At 50.1% G+C, this 24,785-nt stretch overlaps 1 protein-coding gene across 1 annotated transcript in view; it reads right to left on the bottom strand.

Annotated features, from left to right (window-relative positions):
* LOC124469350 (neuron navigator 3-like) overlaps nucleotides 1–24,785 on the bottom strand; it is a 135,322-nt gene that overhangs the window by 49,487 nt on the left and 61,050 nt on the right. Inside the window, 5 exon segments of the mRNA XM_047022581.1 lie at nucleotides 589–697; nucleotides 7,295–7,410; nucleotides 10,849–12,019; nucleotides 17,341–17,483; nucleotides 22,340–22,408. Coding sequence (XP_046878537.1) covers nucleotides 589–697; nucleotides 7,295–7,410; nucleotides 10,849–12,019; nucleotides 17,341–17,483; nucleotides 22,340–22,408 — 1,608 coding nt within the window.

Raw genomic sequence — 24,785 nt, forward strand, 5'->3', positions numbered from 1 at the left:
AATAATAGACTGAGAGGAGCCTGAGGTAGTGACATAGAGCAATTATCATCAGTCTGGCTGCATGGCTGTATGTCCCCTATATGTTCTTTATAACGGCCATGGTTCACAGTGGAGACAGGCCTTCGGTGTTACAGGATTTGGTTTTCTGTCATCCTGCATGGCATGCTTTTAAATTAGTGGCGGTGCGACAGTGAAGTACACTTAGCTAGAAGCATCTCGGATATTTTCAGGGAGATGGCACATTTCACTGCAACATGAGGGCTGATTTGAAAGTTTCAGAGACCATATCCGTCTCTGTAAAATCAGTTGGGGGATTTTAAAATGAACATTTTTAAGTCTTGAAATAGTCTCCCGAAGGACATCATTAATCCCCCCAAAATGTGACCTATAAAAGAATGAAATACTTTGTAGTGGGAACAGACCAAAAAATCTTTATATTTTATTATTATTTTGGGGAATAGGACCAAAACTAATTACAGATGTGTCAACTACAGAATACATAGTGTAACAGGACCTATTCTAGTTGTTAGTATTTTCTACACCCCCCCCCCAGGTCTATAATGGACTCCCCCAGCCCCCAAAGCTCACCTGTGGCTGATCTGCGTCCCCCGTAGACTGGACATGGTCTCTTCCAGGTTCTGTCGCAGGTCAGCGATGTTCTTCACCGTCCGCATGCGTCTGGCCTCCGGATCCTCCCCTGTGATGGACCCAGACAGAGAGAACGTTCAGAGAGACCAGGGCATCTGAGACAGTCTGCTATCACTGCAGCTCCATATCTCCTGTCCCACAATTAGACAAAAACACAATGACAGACAGCAAGGCTACGCTTCCCAGGACGCTGTGTTGAAGGAAGCGAGAAAACTGTCAGTTTGGGACTGTCTAGCCAAACATGCTGAGTAAAGCAAGAGAACATTCTGTCATTCTCGGAGGAAAACTGTTTTTTTTTTTTTGCCGTCTCGCCATTTTCCAAGACGTTTGTAGAAAACCCACGGCCTCCTCCTTCTGTGCGTCGCCACAGCATTCTGCTTCAACAGCAAACTCTGTCACGTATCCTTCAATGTTTGCTTCGGTTCCCTAACCCTAACTCTCAAACCACTTGATGTGTGTTGGACAGTTGCAAGCATGTCTGAAGTACTGTATAGAAACTCATTAGCATCTCAGTGTTTAGCTTTACCAGTGTAATAGAGCAATCTGGGAGGCCTAACTCAGAAATGCTTTATAGAAAGAGAGGGCAGCATGTCAGCGGCGCAGGCTTGGGACATGGATCCTCATATCCACTTGTCTCATCCTATTAAACTTTGCTGCTCCTCAGCCATCATAGCTTGTGTCAGAGGACCCCATTGGCTGATAATTGGGATGAGTGGTGCTAGACACGCAATGGATTCTAGTGGTGACAGTTTCCAGTTTTAAGGCACTTACAAAGGAAACCGTCTCTTCAGAGCATTGAGAAGATAGACACAGGATGGCAGTTAGACTGGCACTAGGAGCTTTCACACTTTTCACTTTAGCTTTCTGTAGCTGCAGTCACGCTGAATGCGAGTGACTATTTCATTCTCTATAGTTGTGTCTTCTTCCTTTGAACTGACCTGCGGATTTCAATCATTCAGCTCGGTTTTCACGACAACAAGGCCTAATGTCGGAAATTCTCTGGAATTAGACTGCAGTCCTAAATTAAATGCATGCCTTATAGTGCAACAGGATTTAGCAGTGGTTTTGAATTCCCCTAGTGGGTATTACAGTATTAGACAGTGACAGCCTGTTAGGGCTGCATCTTCTGGATGTTCTTATATTAGCAGTTGGTCAACATACACACACACACACACATACACACATCCCAGAGTTTCAGAGTGCGAGTGTCTGATCTGATGCTACATGTACACAGCATTTGACTTCCTGTACCTCTTAGACCTTCAGACAGCCTGCTACGATCGGAGGAGGAACCAGGCACTAGTGTGTGTGAGTGGATGCATGTGTGTATCTATTGTGTGTGTGTGTTTGTTTGGTGCTGATGGGGACGAAGGGACCAATCAATGAGCTGCTGTCTCAAGTGCTGGACTAAAAGAAACGCAGAAGCACTTGAGAAAGACTGGCCACAACAAAGAGAGAAAGAGAGAGAGAGATAGGTGCAGTTGGGTTGCACAAGGACAGATCATAGATTCCAAACAGCCCTATTTCCCACCTCTCATCAGCACTCCTCTTCTCTCCTCTCCTACACAACTTCATTGTTAATATTAGTCCAAGCAAAGGCTTAATTTTTTTTTATGCTTCAGGATTGATTGATTGTCATTACATTAGCATACAGTTAACTCGCATACAATAAACACACAGAGATCTGTTTTTCAGAAAAGCCTTAAGAACTTCGACAGACAAACATTCTAGACTGATTAAAAAATGAGTCCATTGCTTGAAGCACCACTTCAACAATCAAGTGAGAGAGAGAGAGACAGAAAGAGAGAGAGAGAAATAAATGAAAAAGAGACCGAGAAAGCGAAGAAGAGAAGAGAGGGAGGGATGGAGAGATTAGAGGGAGAGAGATAGAGAAAGAGTGGGAGAGAGAGCGGGGAGGAGGCAGATCCAGAGTATCGGTAATTGGAGGGCTGAGGAACGGTCGCTCTGCAAAGCAAATCAGCAGTGTTGCTTTGCAGCCACAGGTTGATGCTCTAACAATCACAGACACACACACACACCTACACACACACACACACACACACACCACACCACAGTCCTAAGTCCCCTCTGCCTTGTATCACTGTACATAATGCATGTTCACTGGCTGTCAACACCCCTACCTCTCAGCACACACACACACACACGCACACACGCACACACGCACACACACACACACACACACAAAACCTCAAAAAACACTCAGGGGAAATAGCCATCCTTGCTCACACACAGAAACCTGTCGACATGTCTGCCTTGAGCCACAAATCATTAGACCCCATTTTTGCCACACACAGAGTCCAGTGTTCGAGTGTGCCAAACGCTTCTCACTCACCGCCTTTCCTCTGCAGCTTGCTGTGACAGCACTGCAGAAACACACACACACACAAACACACACACACGCACACACACACACACACCATTATAGGGGAAAGCTAGAGGTGATTTTTTTACCAACAAGTCGCTGCATTCTCCGCAGCGAGGAGCCAGAGAAGGCACTGAAGAAGCTCTGAAACGCTCCCCAAGGCTACAGTCCAGGAGCAGCTGAACTCTTTTAATGGAGGCTTCGTCTGAGTGAAGCGCTTCAGGAGCTGTTGTAACTAGCAGAATACCACACACACACACAGAGGAAGGGAATATGAAGCTACTGATCAGAGTCACACTCTGCTATTCACAGGCAGCAGAGAGACAGAGAGAGAGAGAGAGAGAGAGAGTGCAGGGAGACATTTAACAGTCAGAACGGGTGAAAAAGGTGACGATATATTTCCTTCACCACACTTTATATTGTCCCCAGATCTGTATTTGTCACTGTAAAGTTAGTTTCCTTTCCTCTCTGCACAGTCATTGCTATCACTGGCTTTCACTAGCAGTGTGAATGAGATCATTCAGACACATGCAGCAGTCTGGGTGCTACACCAGCAGCTTACACACACATCCCAACACACACAGGTACACTCCACTCTGACACCACGGGCGAAGAGGAATCGAGGTGCTTGCGTGTGGGTTCTCGGTCACGCGTGTGCGTGTGGGACTTACGCCGTGGCTGCGTGTGCAGCACCTGCTCCAGGTCTCCCAACATGGTGAGAATCACCTCCTGATCCAGCTGAGCCGTGCCCTCCCGGGCCCCCCCCTCCGCCTCCTCCTCGGCCCAGTACCCCCCGTCTGTCTCCCTGCCCCCCCGGCGGCGCCCCCCGTCCCCTCCCCCGGAGCCTCGCCCCGCCGCCGCCACCTCCTCGTCCGAACGCCCGCTGCTGCTCTCCTCGTCCGTGGCCTCCTCCCTCGTCCGCCTCTCCTGCCCGCGCGGGGGGGCCTCCGGCCTGGGCTGGGCGCCGAGCGACGCCCGCCCGCTCGCCGTGCGCCTCCAGGGGACTGGAATGAGGGAGTGCTCGGACTGGGAGAGCATCTTGGTGAGGGTGAGGGAGAGGGAGCGAGCCCGGGTGCCCCTCACCCCCGGGTCTCTGGGGGGCTCCTTCCTGGGGCTGCCCCCGCGGGCGGGCGGGGACGACGACAGGGAGGACACGGGGCGGCGCGGCGCCGGCTCGCCCAGCTCCATGACGTACACTCGCTGCTCGCCCTCGCCAAACAGGGTGAGGTTGTTGAGGGAGCGCTGCTTGCGGAGGTTGAGGTTGTCGGGGAGGGGCTGCGGGGGGCGGCGAGGGGGGCTGCCGCCCTGGAACACGGAGAACTCTGCTCCTCTCTTCATCGCTCCTCTTCGTTCTGTTCCTCTCTTTCGCTCACTGGCTCCCTCTCTCTCTCTCTGGCTGTCCGTGGGTGTGTGCTAGAACACCTGTTTGTCGATTCCCCTGCTCACATCCTGGCAGCGCCGGCTGGTCAGAGGAGGTGGGTGTGGCGAAGGCGCCACGCTCTAGCTGGCGACCAGGCTCAGGTGGCCCCGTTTCCAACACCCATCCGGGGTCCAGGGCTCATCCGGAAGCAGAGAGGGATGGAGGGACGGAGGGATGGAGGAGAGCATACCACGACTGACTGAATGAAAAACTCCCCCTCACACACAGCACAGTCCAAAGCCATCCTCTGGCAGGCGCATGTTCCCGATCTTCCAGCGAGCGACCAGTGTCCAAACACACACACAAACACAAACGGTGTACAGAGGCACTCCTTTTCTTTCCGCTCCTCCTCTCTTCTGTCTCTCCCTTTTTTTTCCTACCTCACAGCGAGAGGCAGAGAGGGGTGTGGATGAACGCGCTGTTACATCTCTCTCTCTCTCTCTCTCTCTCTCTCTCTCTCTCTCTCTCTCTCTCTCTCTCTCTCTCTCTCTCTCTTACTCTCACATGCTCTCCTTCGCTCTCCTCCGCCGCGCTCTCCTCTGCCGTGCTCTCCTCCGTGTCTATCGGTCGCTCTTCTGTTCACTGTCAGAAGCAGGAGGGTCTCTCCCTCTCGTCTTGCCCACACTCTGACTTCTGTTAATTACAACCTTGCCAGAGCGACTTGCATGCCTCCCTCCCTCCCTCTCTCCCTCTCTCTCTCTCTCTCTCTCTCTCTCTCTCTCTCTCTCTCTCTCTCTCTCTCTCTCTTTCTCTCTCTCTCACACACTTTCTCTCCATACACAGGAGAATGCTCAGAGCTGGAGCCAGTGCAGGAGCTAGCGCTCAATCTTACAGCTTTAGGTCCTCCTGTTCATTTAAGCATTCAGACGGCAGTTCCAACCTCCCTCCCTCCCTCTCTATTCTTTCCTTATTCTCTGTGCTCTCTCTGTGGTGATTTCTTCAGCTCCCTCCCTTTCTGTCCTTCCCTCATTTTCTCTCCCTCCCCCACTCCCTGTCTCTCACATCTACCTTAAATATACACATTTTCACAATGAATATATGGCTTTGAGCCCGGCATCTATCAGGGATGTGTTGTTGTAGTTTTGTGTGTGTGGGAGAGAGTGTGAGCATGGTTAACCAGAAGACAAATCACATACAGAACACGGCTCTCTCTCTCTGTCTCTGTCTCTGTCTCTGTCTCTGTCTCTGTCTCTGTCTCTCTCTCTCTCTCTCTCTCTCTCTCCAGTTTTCTTTTATACCCACTGTGACAGAGAGTTGTTTGGACAGCACACCTGTGAGTTGTAGCTTCAGCTAGCAAGCCGCGCTGCTCCAATGCCTATGCTAATTAAGAGCTAGGTTAATGAGTAAAGACTAGGGCTTTGGCTCTCATAAACAAGACTGCAGTCTGTCAACAGATTCAACAATCATTCTAGTGTTAAATCGCCTCACAGCTATAGCCTTTCTCAATTTAAATAGCTGGAGCTTCTGTAAACAAGCTAAGGCTAAGCTAGCTTTAGGGCGCTGTTGCCAACAGCAACCATAATCAAGGTGACTTCAACTGATATTGACAGAGATGGTATTAGCAGGGGGTTACAAGCCCAGGAACAGGTGAATCGGCTGCTCAGTGTGTGAGTCAAGGTTTATAGCAGTAGGAAACAACATGTCTGGCCACTCTTTCCTACAGCTAAGTGCCACTGGACTTTTAGAAAGAGATTGACCACAGTTTTCCTCTGAAGGACCTCTCATACCACAGAAGCTACCACAAGCACATTCCTGACAAGGGCAGTTCAAGAACTACAACAGCAAGTCAAAAACCAACACAGGATAGGCTGCCTTTTTTCTAAGAAGAAACCAGGTGTTATTACACACTATATACGCACAAACAATCAAAGCTGGAATTCTGAAAATATAGGAGAGCAGGTGTGAATTTTTTAAGCAGTGAGCTCACACCTCTTTCAAAATTGAACTGATGATAGAAGTTGATGTTTAAATCATGTCACCACCACAGTGGACAGAAATTACAGGTTTAGGGCAGTAAAATGAAGACATTCCTAAAATGTTTTTCTTTGGTTGTGGCTTTGCAAAGGCATACATTTGAAGTACAAAATAAGCCCAAGTGCATTCTCTTTGTTATGGAACGTTTGAACATGTGTTTTCGACATTTATTTTTTTAATATATTTTTTGTATAGTTGTGCATTGTCCTCTCTCAGTGAAAGAGCAGAAGTACACACATATGGCAGCTCTATGTGACATTTCCCTCCACCAAGCACCATTCGTGATATCCCTTTCTGTCTTCTGCAATGTCACTTCTGTCATTGTTTGCACTGAAACATCAAAGAGCACCACATTTCCCAATCCAAAGGAAGGTCCTTGCGTTGAAATCCTGGGGCAGTGAGCAGATCAATGCTGAAGCCTGCCACACGGATTCCAGCATCCTCATCTCCGGCTGCCCCTAGCAACTGTCTATAATGATGAGTCGTCACAAGACCACAAGGCTAGCGCAAGACGCCGGGGAGGGAGAGTGACCAATAGCGACCAACAGGCGCACGCGTAAACCAAAGGGCCGCAGATGCTGGATCGTGTTCACCTGTCATTGTTGACCTTTTCCCTCCGCCATGTGAGACGGGGATCCAAGGACCTCCCTTGACCTCACACACACGCACGCACGTTGGCACACACGCACACAAAGACTCGCGCACACACACATACACACACACTGGCACACACGCATACTTGCACACGTGCATGCTCACACACAAAAACACTCACTGGTGTGCACGCGCGCAAATACACCAAAGGCATTTACACACACATACACACACACATACCAAATCAAAAGGTTGCTGTGTGTAACTGCACATACCTGAGATCTCCTCCAGGCACTGCTTGGCTGTCTTGCCGTAGACCAGGTCTCCCTTGGTGGGGCTGAGGCAGGTGTCGGAGGGGGCCACGGTGGTGCAGTCGTTCTCAGAGTACGTCCTGGGGGTGGAGGGCAGAAACCATGGTTACTGATGGGAGACAACATTCGTTTTCTATATGTACGTCATATGTGTTCACATATTCAATAGTCGCCTTTAAGGGAATACCTCGGATGAAGCGTGTGATTTAGTGTGTGGGTGTGGATGTGCCTGTCACAATTTGTCTCCGTGCTTCACCTTATAAAGCACTCTCTTGCTGTATATCCTATGATCCAACTGTGAAATAACATTGTGTGTGCGAGTCCGTGCGGGTGGCTCATGACTGGCTGGCTTCATGTGTGTGTGGAAAGATGCATGTTGATAAGCATGTCTGAGACTGTAAGGCATGATCGGGGCTGTTCTCCATGTTTGCGAGTGTTTGAGAACAACTCCCTCCCTCCCTCCACCCCTTCTCTCCTGCCATCCTTGGCTGCTATGACCTCCTCCCATATCATGCCCTGCTCAGACCTCTGCTCTGTTTGTCTCCTCACCCTGATGAGCGACGGAAGAGACACAGCCAGCCTTCCTGACAGCTGCTAGATAACTCCCACACACACACACACACAGACACACACACCATTCCACACACATGCACAAACGCAGCCAATCGCGCACACACATGTACACACACAAACGTATTCGCACGCACGCGCACACACACCCACACACATAGTAGAAAGCCTTCCCGGGCCACCTGCACTGTCAGAGATAAACTAGGCTCCAGTCGGCAGAGGGTAAACAGCATCAGCTCATGGCTGCAGCAGTGTGAAACGTGGTTTCCCCCCAAACTAGTTCCAGTTCCACAGAAGCCCAAGCAGCAAAGACATACCGGAGGAGCAATTTGACTAGTGGAGGTTTGACAGGTGCCAAAAATCCAGGAGCAGATTGAGGAGCAGATAAGCAGTGTTATATGACACAGGGGATATAAATCAGTAGGCACTTGAAGGGCGGAACATTCAAAGCTGAAACTGATGATGATTGTCTGGAATTGCAGGGAACTATAACTAAAGATTAAACTTTGAAAAGCCGGTGAAAAGTGTGAATTGCCAGACTTAGCTACTAATGATCTCGACGGCATCTGCAGCGATTGATAGTTGGGACACTGTAAACAACGTATCGCTAACTTCTGCTGCCTCTGCTTCTGCCTCTGTCTCGGTCCTGACTTGGTTGAGTCTACTCACAACTAAACGGGGTCCTGTGCTAGCAGAGAAAGCTGAAAAGAAGAGAGAGAGAGAAAGTGAGAGAGAGAAAGAGAGAGATAGTGAGAGAGAGAGAGAAAGAAAGAGCGTAAAAGGAAAGAAGAGATGGGAAAGGGAAGGGTGCCTAATTGGCCCTGAAATGATGGCAAATCGCTACGCTGTGGGGGGCTTCTCCCTAAATGGCAAGCTGCTGACAGCCCCTCCCATGTCAGACAGGTCAGCAGGGGCAGACATGGCTGGAGGGAAGAGGGAGGGCGGGGGAGGCGGGGGGCAGGGGGGGCAGGAGGAGGGTGGGACGAAGCGAGGAAGCTGGGAAGGATAATAGAAAGTGGGGAAAGATGGAGGGACCATAGAAACGGTTAGGTCTGGAAGAACAAGAGGAAAGTCAGAGGAAAAAGAATGTGGAAGGAGGAAAGGAGCCGTAGTCCGTATGCGTGTTCACTGAGATGAAATGCCCCACTGCACTTATGTGTTTGTGACATTGACTCGTTTTCTATCTAATTCACACGTTGGTGAAATAGCACAATTGGACGACTGCATGATGATAGCCTTACCTAAAATCAAGCATGGAAAGGATAAAAGAATAAAGTCCCAAGCGTGCTCTGTAATTTTTTCTGTGGGTTTCATGAAGAGCAGATTGGCAAAAGCACAACCATCGACGAGTGAAAGTCTAACTGAGAGTGTAACCTCGGTGTGAGGACCAATGTTAATGCTTGAACAGCCTGCACTGTGTGCCTGATGGTGCCCTTTGGGAGGAGAGAGAGAGGGAAAACGAGAGAAAGAAGGAGGGAGAGAGAAAGTGTTACTCTGAGGAGAAGGAGATATTGTTAAAGGTATCCACATTTTGGAAGATAATGCCTGCCAAATATCTTTGTCTCTCTTTGTTTGGCTTTGCTGAAAGAAGATTGGGCCTGACAGCAGAAGGCGTCCTGGTGCCAATCTCCCCACCCACCAAACACACACGTCACATTTGCACACACACAAACACGCACACACACACACACACATACACACACACTGACACAAGCACGCACCCACACACATGCAAATACGCACATTCAAACATACACACGCACCGACAGTTTCTTTTCTCTTGATATGACACAAGCACACGTTATCCGCCTGCATGGAGACGGCAGACGGAATGGTCTGGAAAGCAGTTTGAAACGAGGCATGAATCGTCTGGGCCTGTCACAGAGGCTTCTGCATCACTGGCACTAATAATAGTGCCTGGGCACACAGCGGGTGTGGTGAATCACTTCTCCTATTTGGACAGAAGATGGTGAGATTGAGAGACGGGAGGTATTGTAAGGTACTCAGTGGGAAGGCCAGCCGATCAGTGGGTGGGAGAGTGTGTGTGTGTGTGTCTGTGTGTGTGTGTGCGTGTGTTTAGTAGGGGGTACGTGTCCACGCATGTGTGCACGTTTGTGTGTGTGTGTGGGATTAACGAGCCGTTGGACCAAATGCTGGCGGGTGTTCCAAGAGGTGGAGGGATGAAGAGAGGGAGAAAAGGAGAGGTGGGAAGAGGGAGAGATGGAGAGATGGAGAAAAGGAGGGATGCAGAGGCTCTGTCTGGTTGGCTAAATGAAGGGTGAGTGTGACCTCTGACATACACACACTTAATGATGCACACTTCTACTATCTACTGTCTGATGCTGACAGTAGATAGTCAACAGAGAGAACGTCCAGCCAAACCCAGACCAAGCCTCCACACAAGCGAGAGCATCCATTTCTTCTCTCCCTTTAACCACACTCTTTTTGAGAGTGCCACAAATGTAAACTTCAGTTCAAAAGTTCACAGCTTTCGCTCTCAGTAATATCCAATGCAAATATCGAGCGACTCAACAGGCCTTCCATCCTGCAGTCAGCGTAGCGCACATCAGCCCAAGTCTGATGGACAGTTGAGGTGGAGAGCGAGCCTCAGGTGCACCCGCCAGCTCCAGGCTGCCGAGGCAGGGAGAGGAGGAGGGGGACTGGGAGAGGAGATGCCAAAGAGCTGATGTCAAACACCTGAGGTCATCTCATATGGTAATTCCAACCTTCCTTTTAATCATGTGCCTTTTGGACACTGATCTGAGAACAGCCCTTTTCCCGCTGAGGTTGAGTGACTCCAGTGCACAGAAGTAGGATGTTCAGTTCCGGAATAATCCTCGAGACACATAGCCGTGGCACGCACGCACGCACGCGCACACACACACGCACACTTAAACACACTGACACCAACAAACACAACAAGACACACGACACACACACACTCTTACCTGTACATGAACGGCGCTACGGTGGCAGTGTTGGGGTGATGCTGCTGCTGCTGGGGCAGCTGGACCGCTCCGTTCCCCGCCAGCGCCCCCCCTCCGCCCCCCACCATCATCCCCGCGCTGGAGCCCCACAGGGCCGAGGTGCTCGTGGATGACGTCATGCTGGTCCTCCGGCCCTCCAGACCCCCCATGGAGCGCTGCATGTAGTAGGCCTGGCTCCCCTTAGCCAGCTTGGCCTTCTCCCCTTCCCTGACCACCCCACCTCCACCTGGAGCTGCCTGGGCCTGGGCCTGGGCTTGGGCCTGGGCCTGGGCTTGAGCCTGGGCTGGGGCTGGGGTCTGGGTCTGGGCCTGCGCTGGGGTCTGGGGAAGGGACTGGGGCTTCCCTGTGGTAGAAGGAGCTTTGAGGCCAGGCTTGGGGATCCCACTGGAGGCTGAGGGGAAGGCGGTGTCCTTCTTGCCCGCTACAGGCTTCCCTCCCTTGGGGATGAGGCTGGCGATCTTGGAGGTCTTCTTGGCTGGGTCGACCAGTGCTTCCCTCTCTTCCTTGGGCGGGGTGCTGGCCTTGGCCCCTCCCTTGCTACCACGCCCCTTATCCTCCTTGTCTTTGGGCTGGGACAGGGACTTATTGCTATTGGATGACGAGGGGGCCTTAGCGGAGTTCTTATTGGCCGCTCCATAGGAGGGAGGGGTCTTATTGGCTGGCTGTTTGGGGGCGGGGTTACTGCCGCAGAACGCCGGCGCGGGGGGTCCCGTCGGGGTCAGCCCCTCCTCCCCGTACTCCGAGAGGTCGTCCTCTTCCTGGAGCGACATCTCCGCCACCGACGGCGACGTCCGCGAGGCCGAGCGAGGGTTGATCAGACGAAACTTCTCCAGCATGGACCTCTGGGGGGCGCCGCCTCCCAGGGCGGAGCCCGCCCCCGCCTTGGGCCCCTCGGACACGGGCGGTCTGAGGCGGTCGGAGGCGGAGGGCGGGGGGGTGGGCGAGGGCGAGGCCCCCGGGCTGGTCAGCATGGAGGAGGTGGCGCTGTGCTTGAGGTTCATGGACTTGCTGCGCCAGGACTTGCCCGCCGTGGGGGAGGGGATGGCGGAGGCCAGCTGCTGCCCGCTGAGGCTGGTGGGCACGGCGCCACTGCCGTTCATGCTGCCCGGCACGGGGATGCTCCTCACCGACTCTGCAGGCCAGAGAAGGAGAGAGAAAAGGTTACTGGAGAAAACACGTCCGGTGAAGAGCAAAACAGTACTGTCATTTCACCCCTCATCCTCTCATAATTCAGTAGTGGTCAAAGTTATACATTTCATCTCAAGCTGACTTCACCCAAGAAAGATAGACTATATATATGGTTGTAGATATATACTGTATGTTTATACAGTGTATTTATAGATATATAGACTTACAGAGATACACTGTCGATTTTACATAAGACACCTTACATAAGAGATCAAGGGGATAGAGAGCAGGCATGAGACAAGCAATGGAGGGCAGAGGGCACCCTGGGATATCTCCACTACTGCAGTATGGTCCAACCACAGATCTGATGTTACCAGGGGAACTCTGCAGCATCTGACTGGAGATGAATATGCAGACTTCCAACGTCCACCCACCCTCTCTTCTTCACACTTTCCTTCTGCCTCTCTCTCCCTCCCTCTCTCTTTCTCTCTGTGTTCCTCTCAATCTCTCTTCCTTTCTCTCTGCCCCTCTCTTCTTTCTCTCTCTCTCTCTCTCTCTCTCTCTCTCTCTCTCTCTCTCTCTCTCTCTCTCTCTCTCTCTCTCTCTCTCTCTCTCTCTCTCTTTCCCTTTCTCACACTGTCTCTATCTCTGCCTCCAACCACAGAGCCTCTCTCAGTCTGCAGGGAGGGGGTTACAGAGACAAGCAGTAGATGGGCTGGGAATCACAGGAACCAGTGCAGAGCAGCGGTGCTCTATCAAAAACTTTCCCCACAGCCAACACAAAGATCCCAGCCAAGCCTGCCGAGCGCTCGAGCGGGAAATTGACTTGCTGATTGATTCTGCAAAACCTCAAAACTATTGATACTTCCCCCTGGTAACAGTGGGTTGCCAGACAATTCCACCCCCCTTTTGGCTCACCCCAGATTACCCCCTTAGGAGTGTTAAAATATCAATATGCTAAAATGACATAATTCTTTACCTGCACTGCTGCAGTGCTAAGCTCTGTGGAGTGAATACTAGAGGAGCCAGTACACATACACACACACAGGGTGTAATTGCTTTGACTGCATCCTTGCCGTTCACACATTCATTCTTCATGTGTGGTCAATGTCTGTGGTTTTTGCTGCTGAGCAGTGAGTCTGACCCTCTGAAAGATCCCCCATCTCTCCTCTCGCGGGAGTTCAGATCACACATCACATTTAATTAAAAAAATACCATTTACAGGGTAAACAGTGTGTACCATCTGTGTAGAGAGCAGAACCACTTCTATCGTCTACAACAATCTACTACCTGTGGGTCCTCTACGAATAACTGCTTCATTCTTGGTCAACCTCATCATTTACTCTATGTATAGTAGGTTCCTCCTAGTGCCTGATCTCCTCGCACAATATCTGTGTCACACCTGTAGTCAAAAGCACAGTGTGTGTGACTGTGATCCTTCCACAGCTCTGACAGCGAAGGTGGGAGTGTGAGGGGGGGGGCAGCGTGGCAGCAAAGCACACTCCCTGTGCTCTGAGTCTACACTCGAGTGGACCCCAGCAGAATGCTCTGCGCTGAAGGATGATGCCATGTTGCTGACAAGTAAAGTCAGTCCAGAATGTTCTCTATTCTGCCGAAAAGACCCCGGGTAAGTCCTTTAACCGACACCAGCTGTGCGTGTGTCTGCGTGTGTGTGTGTGCGTGTGTGTGTGTGTGTGTGTGTGAGATGTGATTCACCCTGACTGTGCAGGATTTGCCTAATAGGCAGGAAGAAGGAGCTTAAGCTATGGTGAGGCGAGGTGATGGAGCAACTAAAGTGCTTATTATCAGGCCGACAGCCCTAAAACCCTGGACATGTGTTTATCTGTGGGGGAGACATGCTGCACACGCTCACATACACCAGCTATCTGCCAGGACAGCGCCTGCCCCTGTAGGTTTCATATGGCATGTGTGTGTGTGTGTGTGTGATTGTATGTACTGTATGTTGTGCGTGTGTGTGTGTGTGATTGTATGTACTGTATGTTGTGTGTGTGTGTGTGTGTGTGTACTGTATGTTGTGTGTGTGTGTGTGTGTGTGATTGTATGTACTGTATGTTGTGTGTGTGTGTGATTGTATGTACTGTATGTTGTGTGTGTGTGTGTGTGTGTGTGTGTGTGTGTGTGTGTGATTTTATGTACTGTATGTTGTGTGTGTGTGTGTGCAGCAGCTGATTGGACTTGATGCAGGTCACACTTCTGAAAGAAGACACTGGCAAGTTTGGCACTTGGCAAGGTTGAATCCTTTCCTTTGAGTCTCTCCCCTCTGATAGGCTGACTGGGTGTGGCCCTGTGACCCCACAGCACAGATAAAGCTGTGAAAGTTGCCTGGCTTGATTTGGACTTCCTCGTCAGAGTGGCAGGCGACACTGTGATAAGATTATGAATGAGGGGCGTGAGCGTTTGAAATTCTGAGTGCGTAGCCCTGTGAATTAACCTCCCCCCACACACACACACACACACACATCCCCCTGGTCGCGTCTTCAGAGATAACCGGAGGGCCAGCCTCTTACCAGCCTCTTACCAGCCTCATACCAGCCTCATACCAGCCTCTTACCAGCCTCATACCAGCCTCTTACCAGCCTCATACCAGCCTCATACCAGCCTCATACCAGCCTCTTACCAGCCTTATACCAGCCTCATACCAGCCTCATACCAGCCTCTTACCAGCCTCATACCAGCCTCTTACCAGCCTCTTACCAGCCTCCTACCAGCCTCCTACCAGCCTCATACCAGCCTCTTACCAGCCTCATACCAGCCTCCTACCAGGCCGGCAACGGGCCTCGCCACGACCCGGCTCGCCGTTGCCATGGAAACACACTCCTTTTCCTACCTCCGGTTTTCCTTCAGCCTCTCGCTGAGAGCGAAATGTCACTTCTGCTGGGCATCTGCTCACACACACACACACATGCACACGCACACACGAACACACTAAACACATGCATACCAACACACCATATGCACACATAAACACATGCACACACTAAACACACATACAGAAATACACACACACAAACACACACACACACCCCACACACCCCATACTGACCCCCCCCCCCCCAACACACACACAAAGACATGTAACGGACACACATATTTGCATATGTCGCAAAAGTTGCTTATGGGCACACACACAAACACACACGGACACACAGACACACACTTCCAATCAACCCGTGTGCCTTACTTAGTGACCGGCTCATTCTCTGGCAGCATCATTAACTCTACCCCCAGCTCACCTTTCTCCCTGCAGGCAGCCAGCCAGGCCATGTCAGCCTGACAGAAGGCCCTGGGCCCTGGCTGTAGCCTGCAGCTCATCCAGCCTCTCTCTCCATGTCCACACCCAGGTCTGGACTCTCAATGCCTCTGCCTTCACCACACCCACAGGGCTTCCTGGCCGCACGGCTGCCCTTTCTCTGACATTTCTGGGGCACGCTTCTATCTGACCCTCTGATACCATCACCCGTCTCCCAGCTGGGCTTCAGCTGCCATCTTATCTGAGCCCCCGAAGTTTGTCCTCGGGTGACACCAGGATTTTAAACTCTGACAGAGCTAACTCGCTGCACAAGATTGCAGTCTGACCCATGGAAGACAACACAAGACTCATTTGTATGAGTGGCCATGATGCCCACTACATTAGCTGAACAAACAGCATGGGTTCCCTCTGGCCAACAGGCTCTTGCTGTGTTGCTTCAGTAGAGAGAGTATGTGTTTGTCTTGGTACTAACACAAGTAGCTTTAGGAGTTGGCTTTTCCCGTCAGGGGAGGGGTTAGAGAGGCCGGCTCACAAACGGAGAACGTGAGTAATGGCAGGGGGCAGCGTCGGAGCATGAACGCACCACCTCTCTAACTCTCTCTGCTGTCCCTCTTTCTCTCCAGACCCGTCTCTAACTCTTTGTCTCTCTTTACCTCTCTTTCTCTCCCTTCCTGCCCCACCTCTCTCACGGTTTAGATGTTTAATATGTGTGTGTGTGTGTGTGTGTGTTGATGCCTGAGGTCTGTCTGTCCCCCAGCGCAGTGTCACTGTGCAAATAGTTCAGGGGGTTGTGTGTGTATGGGGTTAATCTACCAGGCTGGAGAGGCCAAGTTAAACAGCAGGATGCTGACCTATTTGTCTGATCATGGGTCCTCCATAAAATGGTTGTGTGGGAAAGAGGGAATGAGATCGAAAGAGGAGGGGGGAGAGAGAGAGAAGAAAGAGAGAGAGAGAGTGAGAAAGGATGAGAGAGTGAGAAAGGATGAGAGAGTGAGAAAGGGGGAGATTGAGAAAGAGAGAGCGAGAGAGAAAGGGACATGAGGTGTTAGAGCGATGAGCGCTGGGCTGACAGGGCCAAGGAGAGAGAGAGAGACAGAGAGAGAGAGAGAGAGAGAGAGAGAGAGAGAGAGAGAGAGAGAGAGAGAGAGAGAGAGAGAGAGAGGGAGACAGAGACAGAGAGGGAGACAGAGACAGAGACAGAGAGGGAGACAGAGACGGCTTTGACAGCTCCTGAACTCCGTCACACCTCTTTCTCGCAAGTCACTTCACCCACCCTCCTCCTCCTCTCTGTAACTGATTTAGAGTCATAGCCTGATATATGGCCCTGGGTTTGTGGGTCCTGCACACAGTAGAACTGACTGCGGTCTGAACACTTTACCAGAACGGAACAATATTTAACACCAAAATTCTAATACATGAAAAACCTAAAGGGTTGAATGGGAAACCATAGCAACCTTCTTGAAGGAATGACTCATTTAAAGATATGACACACACTCTAAACACTCTTATTACTCAACAAACACCTCAAAATAATCACCCTGGTGGCTTCACAGTAGAACACACACATTCCAACAAGCCCCTCTGTCATGCTGTAAGAAGCCCCGCCCCTTCACTAATGGCATACATTATAACTCTCCTGGAATTAATGACCAGGAATGATTCAGCAGACTGGTTAACAGAAATCCTTCCCTGTATTTGACCTATGTTTCCCCTGTCCTTTCTGTTTATCAGTGGCACCACCAGGTGGACAGACTGTAAAATGCACCTAAAACATGAAATATGTATCTTTCCCATAATACTGCATTCCATTCATATTCTCTAACCAAAACAGGTTGAATTCATAAAAAATAAAAATAAAATGTAAAGTGATTCATTATTAAAACAAATTTAGGAAATTCAGTTAACCCAAGTCCACTGATGCACAAACATGTTGACAGCACACAGTCCACGATGGATGAAGCGCAGCAGACCAACACTGCTACAGTGTTGTAAACAGGCCTAACTAGCTAGTTAGCTTGACTAAACGCTCTACGTGGGTCGTTAGGCTGGCCTACCTCTGTCGTTGCCGCTTGCATACTGGAGTGGCTTGCTCTTGTCGATGCTGTTGAAGCTCTGGCTCCTTCTGTTGAGGTTGGATGATCCCTGGGTCTTGGAGGCTCCACTGCCTGCAGCAGACCCCCGGGACGGCCCTGGTAACCTGGGGAGGAGGAGGGGGGAGAGACACACCCGGGGTGAGGACAGGCTGTGAACACGGGGGGGGGGAGTGTTGAGCTGGTGTGAGACCTTGCGTCGCGGTACCACACACCCCTTCTGGAGAATTGCCCGAGCGCAACCGTACTGTACAATCCTTCAGGAATGCTGCAGCAGACACACACACACACACACACATACACATACTCACACGTAGAGTACACATACGCACACACAGACAGTCTTAAGACTCCAAGTCTTGAGTATCTATGGACAGATTGTCCAAAGCTGGTGTTTATCTCTGAAGCCACAGCTGGATAGTAATACAGTCACAAGCCCCAGAGAGGAGGGAGGCAACAGCATTATCTCATTAGAGACTTGTTAAAGCACGCCACCCTGCTTCCAAGGCCACCACACTGACACGCACAGCATGTCCCCCCCACTGCCCCTACACCCCAACACGCTGCCAACTACCCACAACACGGCCTTAACTCATCAGCATGGCTTCAGTCCCAGGAAGCAAGGCCGGTCCTTGAGTACAGGTGGTCACTTCAGTGCATATGGCTTTGGGTAAACAAAGAGGCCCCTCACTCGTCATCACTGTGTGGTCTAACTACGCCTCCTCATCTCTCTAAATACAGCTTCAGTCGTTTTCTGTGAACAAATCTGTTTCGTTTTTTTGTTGTTGCTGGAGTTCAAACTGCAGATGGGACCAAGATGTCTATAGCTATTTTTTTATGAGGGAATATAATCCATAAATCCTCTTCGGCCCAGGGAAAACATGGTCATGTCAGACGACCCTAGTGACTCAACATCACTGTACGGAGAGGTCTCTTTGGAAACTCCAAACTTTGTTGTTTCCTATAAACATACACTGATTTGGTTAATCCTCAAAATGCAAAGAGTCTAGTTGTGATTAAAGAAAGACTTCATGACATTTCAATCAAACTTTTATCCGAATATCAGCACTATGTTGTGGTCACAGTAATGGAGGAAGTATATGCCACTTCAAAGTAAAATACTTTTCCACTATCTGGCAAGCATGCAAGGCTGTCAACTTGTAACAATAATTGTGTCAACTGTACAAACCTACAGCTACAAGGTTAGACCGCATCATTAGATTCCTTCTTCCACCTAATTAATGTCTGGGCCTTCAAAAATACACCCCTAAAAGCTTGTAATTAAAGGGGGAGTAGAGAGAAATAATTGGGGTCTGTAACCTCTGAATACAGATACTTATCAACCAGCCAGAGGAGAAGAGTTCTAGTGAGCTAGAGGGGGGCTAACCCACAGCTGAGGGGTCAGAGAAGCCCTGTAGAACCCACGCATTAGCATTTACCTCAGTGGCCTTGAACCTGCCCTAATTACACCATATGTGGAACAAACAATGCTTGCTAGTGACATTAGCATCAATAGTTTTGACATTCCCTGCAAATAGAAATGTCTGCTACAGATCTGACAACTAGAGGATCGATGCATCGCACCAGTGTCCATGGCAGGGCCGTGACCCAGAGACTGTTTCCCACTAGCTACGAGACGACCATCAAAGTTCAGTTCAGGTCACTGACCAAATCAATGGACCGAAGCTGATGAATTTGAGGCGTAAGGAGGTGATTCAAGTCATTTAGCTATATTTCTAGTCCCATTCATCCTCATGATACACTTATGACTGCAGGAATATATCTGAAGAATAGCTCACAGAAAGATTGCCATTTCGGGGAAAATAGCAATGTGTTCGTTTGAAGCATTGATTTTTGGCTCGGCGCTAACAAAGATGTATATGTAATGGCGGGGACAGAGGGCGGAGGAGGACCAGTGTTATTTTTAGGAAGGAGGAGAAGGGTGGCCAGACACATCACTCTCTCTGTCAGTCACGGACGGGGAAAACTGCTCCCACTTGACAGGGTGTCTGCCTGTGTGTACACACACACACACACACACACATTCTCACAGAGCAGCGATGGGACCAACAACAGAATGTAGAAACAGACGTTCTCATACAGCCCTCTGACCAGGGAGAGGAGGAAGGCGGGCGGGGGAGGGGGGGGGGCTGGGGTGAGGAGTCTCGACAGGAGGGGCATCTGGAAGTTGACCCAGGGGGGTAAATAAGCAAGATGTCATGGAAGGGACAGGGGAAGGGCTGACATCACTCCCACCTGCCTCTCTGACGGACACAGGCCATGGATCCACTCCCAGGGAAGAAGATAGAGAGAGAGGGAGGAAGAGAGGTGGTCAAATCAGAGGATATAAGGCCCTCGTGGATCTTCCTCTGCAGACGCCGACAGCAGGTCCTGCCATATGCTCCGACCATTACCCACTGCAGTGTGTGTGCGGCTGTGTGTTGGATAAAGTGTGCGGCTGCATTCAAACTGGAATGGGAATGCGTGTGTCTGCAAGGACATCCTTCTGTGTAATTGTGTGTGTGTGTGTGTGTGTGTGGAGGGGGTGGGTTGTGGTGGAGGCCAGGGCAATTCCGACAAGGGGCTCAGAGGAGTCAGTCAAATGGAAGAGCAGTTTTGTGAGCAGCTGGACTGCTGCATCTGTTGCTCTGTATTCAGGGCAATTACCCCTGCTTCACTGGCCTCATTACCATGGTGGACAGGTAAGCTGGATCGCAGGCTCTTGACAATCTGTCAAATATCGCCCCCTGCTGCGGATACTGTGAATATAGATAAAGCCATTATAAAGTTAGGGCTTGTACTTTAAGAAGAGAGACACACTGAGACCAAAAGGAAACCTACATGCGCATGTACGCTGACAGAAGCCTGTGAGTGCACACACACACACACACACACAGACACACACGCACACACACGCAAATGACAAAGTGCAATTGGGAATCGGTTGACGCAATTCTATATAAAACAACAAATCTAAACACGCTCATGTAGTCATAAAACAGCCCACAAACAAATCAAATGGAGATCTCCCAATGTAGGTAGCAGTTACTGCTTTCTGAAACTATTTGCCATATCCCCCCAATGAGTACTGTTGTTGATATAAAATGACTATGTACAAAGTACTATAGTACTCCACAATAAAACAACTGTTCCGACCTTGAGGCCGTTCTGTGCAGTAAATCAGGAACCAAAGCACCACTTTATAACCACAAACTTAAACTACAGCCTTCTGTCTTTACCTACCTATCAGTGACTTACGTCTGCTGGCAAGCGTTCAAGAGACATCATTTCTACCAGAAAATAATCCAATGAAACCTGGACTCTTCATCAACTTGCGTTTCATGTCAAATAGAGGAGTGTGTGTGTGTGAGGAATGTGTGTGTGTGTGTGTGGGGGGGGGGGGGGGCGGGGACGAGAGCATGGCATCAGCACGGCATGAGCACATGAGTTTTATTCTCACGTATCAATCTGCATCACAGAATCTGTCCAGGCCATCTAATTTAATTAGAGGCGGAGGGCCGACTCCCACAGGTCGTGAGGTCTGTGGGCGGCGGCTTGTGAGGCCCCGTGGACTCGTACTGTACGCCGGGGCGTTTTACGAGCGCCACTGGCTCACCGCCAGATGGGACCGCGCTCCCCTGGACGGCCCACGGTGTTGACACTGACCCCTCCGCAGAGTACGCTCTGTCCCACACACCTACACACACATGTGTGCAGCAGTACCACAGCGCACACTCCTACACACACACACACGTGCACATGGAACACACTCGTGAGCAGGGGCTTTCTCACAAACGCACACGCGCACATACACACGCCAAGCCGTGCACACATCCAGACACAACTGCGGAAACACACACATAACGCACACCGGCAAACGCACACAAACACAGACGCAACCACACACCCAGGCAAAGCCACACAAACAAGCACAACCACACACACACACAGCAAACCTCCCACACTGCTTCTACCCTGCTGTGACTGTAGGAAGGCCCAACTAACAGGCAGTCAGAGCTCTGAACAGGAGCAGGCGGAAGCTAGGGCGATGTCATTAGCTGGAGGTAATGAGGTAGAGAGAGGGGGAGGGAGAGAGAGAGAGAGGGTAACAGGGAGATGAATTTGTGTCGAGAGACCAGGGTCAGGACAAGAAAGAAACTTTCTCCAAACTACTTTGGTCCAGTCTACGCTACTGTGCTCAATCGATTGCCTTTCTTTAGGGAGGGGAGAATTACAGAGAATTCACACCAATTAAATGGCTATAACGGTTGGAAGGACTGGGAAAGACACTGAGAATGCGACGTGTTCTGAATCTGAACTGTGATATCGTTGCTGTGCGTTCCGACTGAAGATAAGAGCTTTGGGCGAGAAAGCTGAGCTTCTTGGCCATTCTGCACTGTCACAAAATACTAGCTTAGGACTCGTCAGTTCTAAGGGCAGGATACCACCCATAAGGTTGCTCTCTGCGCTCAGCACATGCTTGACATAGCTTGGTGGGGGATGGCACAAAACAATTCGCCAACACGCTGGTTCCCACCACTGCTAAGGAGAAACAAATGCTCGGAGAGACAGACAACTGTAGTAGTCTGCTGTGTGTGTGTCAGTGGTGTGGTTGTGTGTGTGGCTCTGTGTGTTTGTGTTTGTTGGTGTGTGTTTTGTGTACGTTTGTGCTTGGCACCATGCATTGTGGGAAATAATGGCCTGTAATCCAGGGGTTAGAGTTACACGACTGACACACACGACCCCAGAATTCATGACGTCTGTGGTCAATGAGCACTGTTTCTGGTAGTACACCACACACTGTGTCACATGCATTCCCAAATCCCTAACAGTAGATTCACCTACAATCTAAGGACTGATATGCTGTGCAGCCAGTACGATAATGTACAATTTACTGTCAATATTACAGTATGGTTTGATGTCGAAGTGTGTACGAGCTAAAGGATAAAAAGCATATCCATACCTTGTGTTCTTCTTCTGTGGTGTTCCTATACCACTGTGCCCTGGAGGACTTGCATATCTCGCTGTGAGACTGTGGAGAGAGCAGACAGAGAGAGAGACTAAGACTACCAGACTACCAGAAGGACACCAAGAGAGACGAGGAATGAGACCGGCGGCCTGATGGAATCTGTTTTCAAACTGTGGCGTGTTTGATACGGCCCGTTAATGCAATAAGCAGAGTCAGCCGGGGCATGGGAGACGCAGGGAGACGCAGGGAGACGCAGGGAGACGCAGGGAGACGCAGGGATACGGAGGGCTTAATGAATGAGTCAGAGAGAGGACACATGGTGCCGTGTGATACCTCGCTTCACATGACGGGCCTCACCCCCTCGTTTCTTTGCCCGTTTTGCGCCTTTCACTCATCACGCTTGTCCGCAAACGTTTCAAATCTCTCTCACACCCCGACATGTCCTAACTCCCCCCCCCCCCCCCCCCCCCCCATTGAAAAACTCTCGCAATCAATTAAGCACTGGCCTCGAATCGTAAAAAAAAAAAAACACATCACTCTCGACGAGGGCGAGGGAACGGGAACGCACGCGGAGCAGGCGTAGGAAATTCCACGGGGAGGAATCATCGTTTACAACGGGAGGATCACTCCTGAGTCATGCTGGGAGAATGAAAGCCTCCGCCGGTGGGCCTCCGCGCTCACGCTCAACAGGAAACAGTTAAGGAACTCGCCGTGGATGAAAAAGGAAACAAAGGGATGTTTTATGAAACAAAGGGATAGCTTCAGTGCTTCCATGCCGTAAATAACACGCTTGAGAGACCAGGTGGTCGATGGTGAGAGACTGGGAAACCATGTGCTTCTATCCAGGCTACTGAACAGAGGCTCTGTTTGAAGGGCAATGCTTGAAGGAGGTCAAGGCAAATGAAACACTTTGACCTCTGTGTTTACAAGTCGCTGACTGTAACTACGGAGACCATTAGCGTACGTGTGCACCAAGGCACGTGAGTCAACAGATCAAGGACCTGGTTAGAAACTGTTGAAACTAGACCATGTCTTCCATAGATTACTATGGCACAGGGGTCTTAACCAAAAGACGACAGAAACCAGAAGACATCTGTGCAGTAAGGCCACTAAAATCAGTTTGGCTGGAAACAGTATTTCTGTTTAGGGTGAGAGAGAGAGTGGAAAGGGACAGCAGTCATTTTAACCAACACTAATCTTCTCATAGTGGCTCGAAAAATCTAGAGACAACAAATGCTCCTCGTCTCCTGTTGACCACAGGAACACAGCAACAACAGGCCTGTCCACAGTTTGGTCAGACTCGAGGTCAACATCCAGGACAGCGGTCTGTTTGTTTAGGTTGTCATGGTGGTGGCTGGAAGAAACTGTCAGACCCAGTAATTGCCTTGTTAAGAGTGAGTGACACTGCAGTCCCAATGCTGCCTGGGCTGACCGACGCTACGGCTGAAGGGAAGGAGATGGTGGCTGGAAGACACTGTTTCAGTGCAGGTCCCTCTGGGTCTGTTTCCATAACATGAACTTGGAAATGTGGATTCATGCTGTGAATTTTTGAGGGCCTGGCTAGAAAAGCTTAATGAGATCGAACTGTCCTGGTTGTGTCTCGGTCACGTGTTACTTCCTCCCGGGTGCCACTGTCCCTACCTTAAACATATCTGAACATTCCAGCACAGCAGAACCAGAACCAGGAAGAGAATATTCTGTAGAACGTAACTTGTGAAAACTGAGCATATTGTTTTGCTAGTCAGCACACTGTAGAGAATAAGATAATTTATATCGCACATTAATTCAAATTGGTATTCATTAGTACCACTGAATAGATCTCATCTGAGATTAAAACTGGGCAAGAGAGTAATAATCAATGCATTGTTGGCCTAACTCCCAGTAGGAAATGAGGCCGATATGGATCATTTTGCATAGCGTAGCTCAAGCTAGTTTTTTCAAATTAGCCCCAACTCTAATGAATTTTTGTCCAACTGACCATTGGCAACTGTGGACTCTGCCTCTCCCTGGACAATAAGCAGTACTTTAAATTAATATTGAGGAAGTGCAGAGTCATTGTGGTGCTCTAATTGACCTTGGCACAATCCATTATGCATGGAACCACTGCTGTTTGCTAATAAGCTAATGTTAAAACCATACAGCCGGTTTCTCATTATCCCGAAGAGTCCTTTCTCGCTGTTGTGATAATGTGAGATGTGAGACATTATGACAGGAAGCTAACGAATGCCAATCACCAAAAATCCCTTTATTCTCTCCTCCTCTTTCGACACCTACTCTTCCTTTGCCACATCCATTAATTAAAGAAAAAGGCATTCATTAAACACCCCCAAACCAAAGGTCTGTCAATCTTTTTTTCTGCTACCATCTACCATTCTCCACTTCTCCCAGAATCCTTTGTGGAGGCGAAGAGAAGATGGCCGAGTGGCCCAGAGTAGACTTC

This window comes from Hypomesus transpacificus, chromosome 7 (assembly GCF_021917145.1).
Source record: "Hypomesus transpacificus isolate Combined female chromosome 7, fHypTra1, whole genome shotgun sequence".
NCBI lineage: Eukaryota > Metazoa > Chordata > Actinopteri > Osmeriformes > Osmeridae > Hypomesus > Hypomesus transpacificus.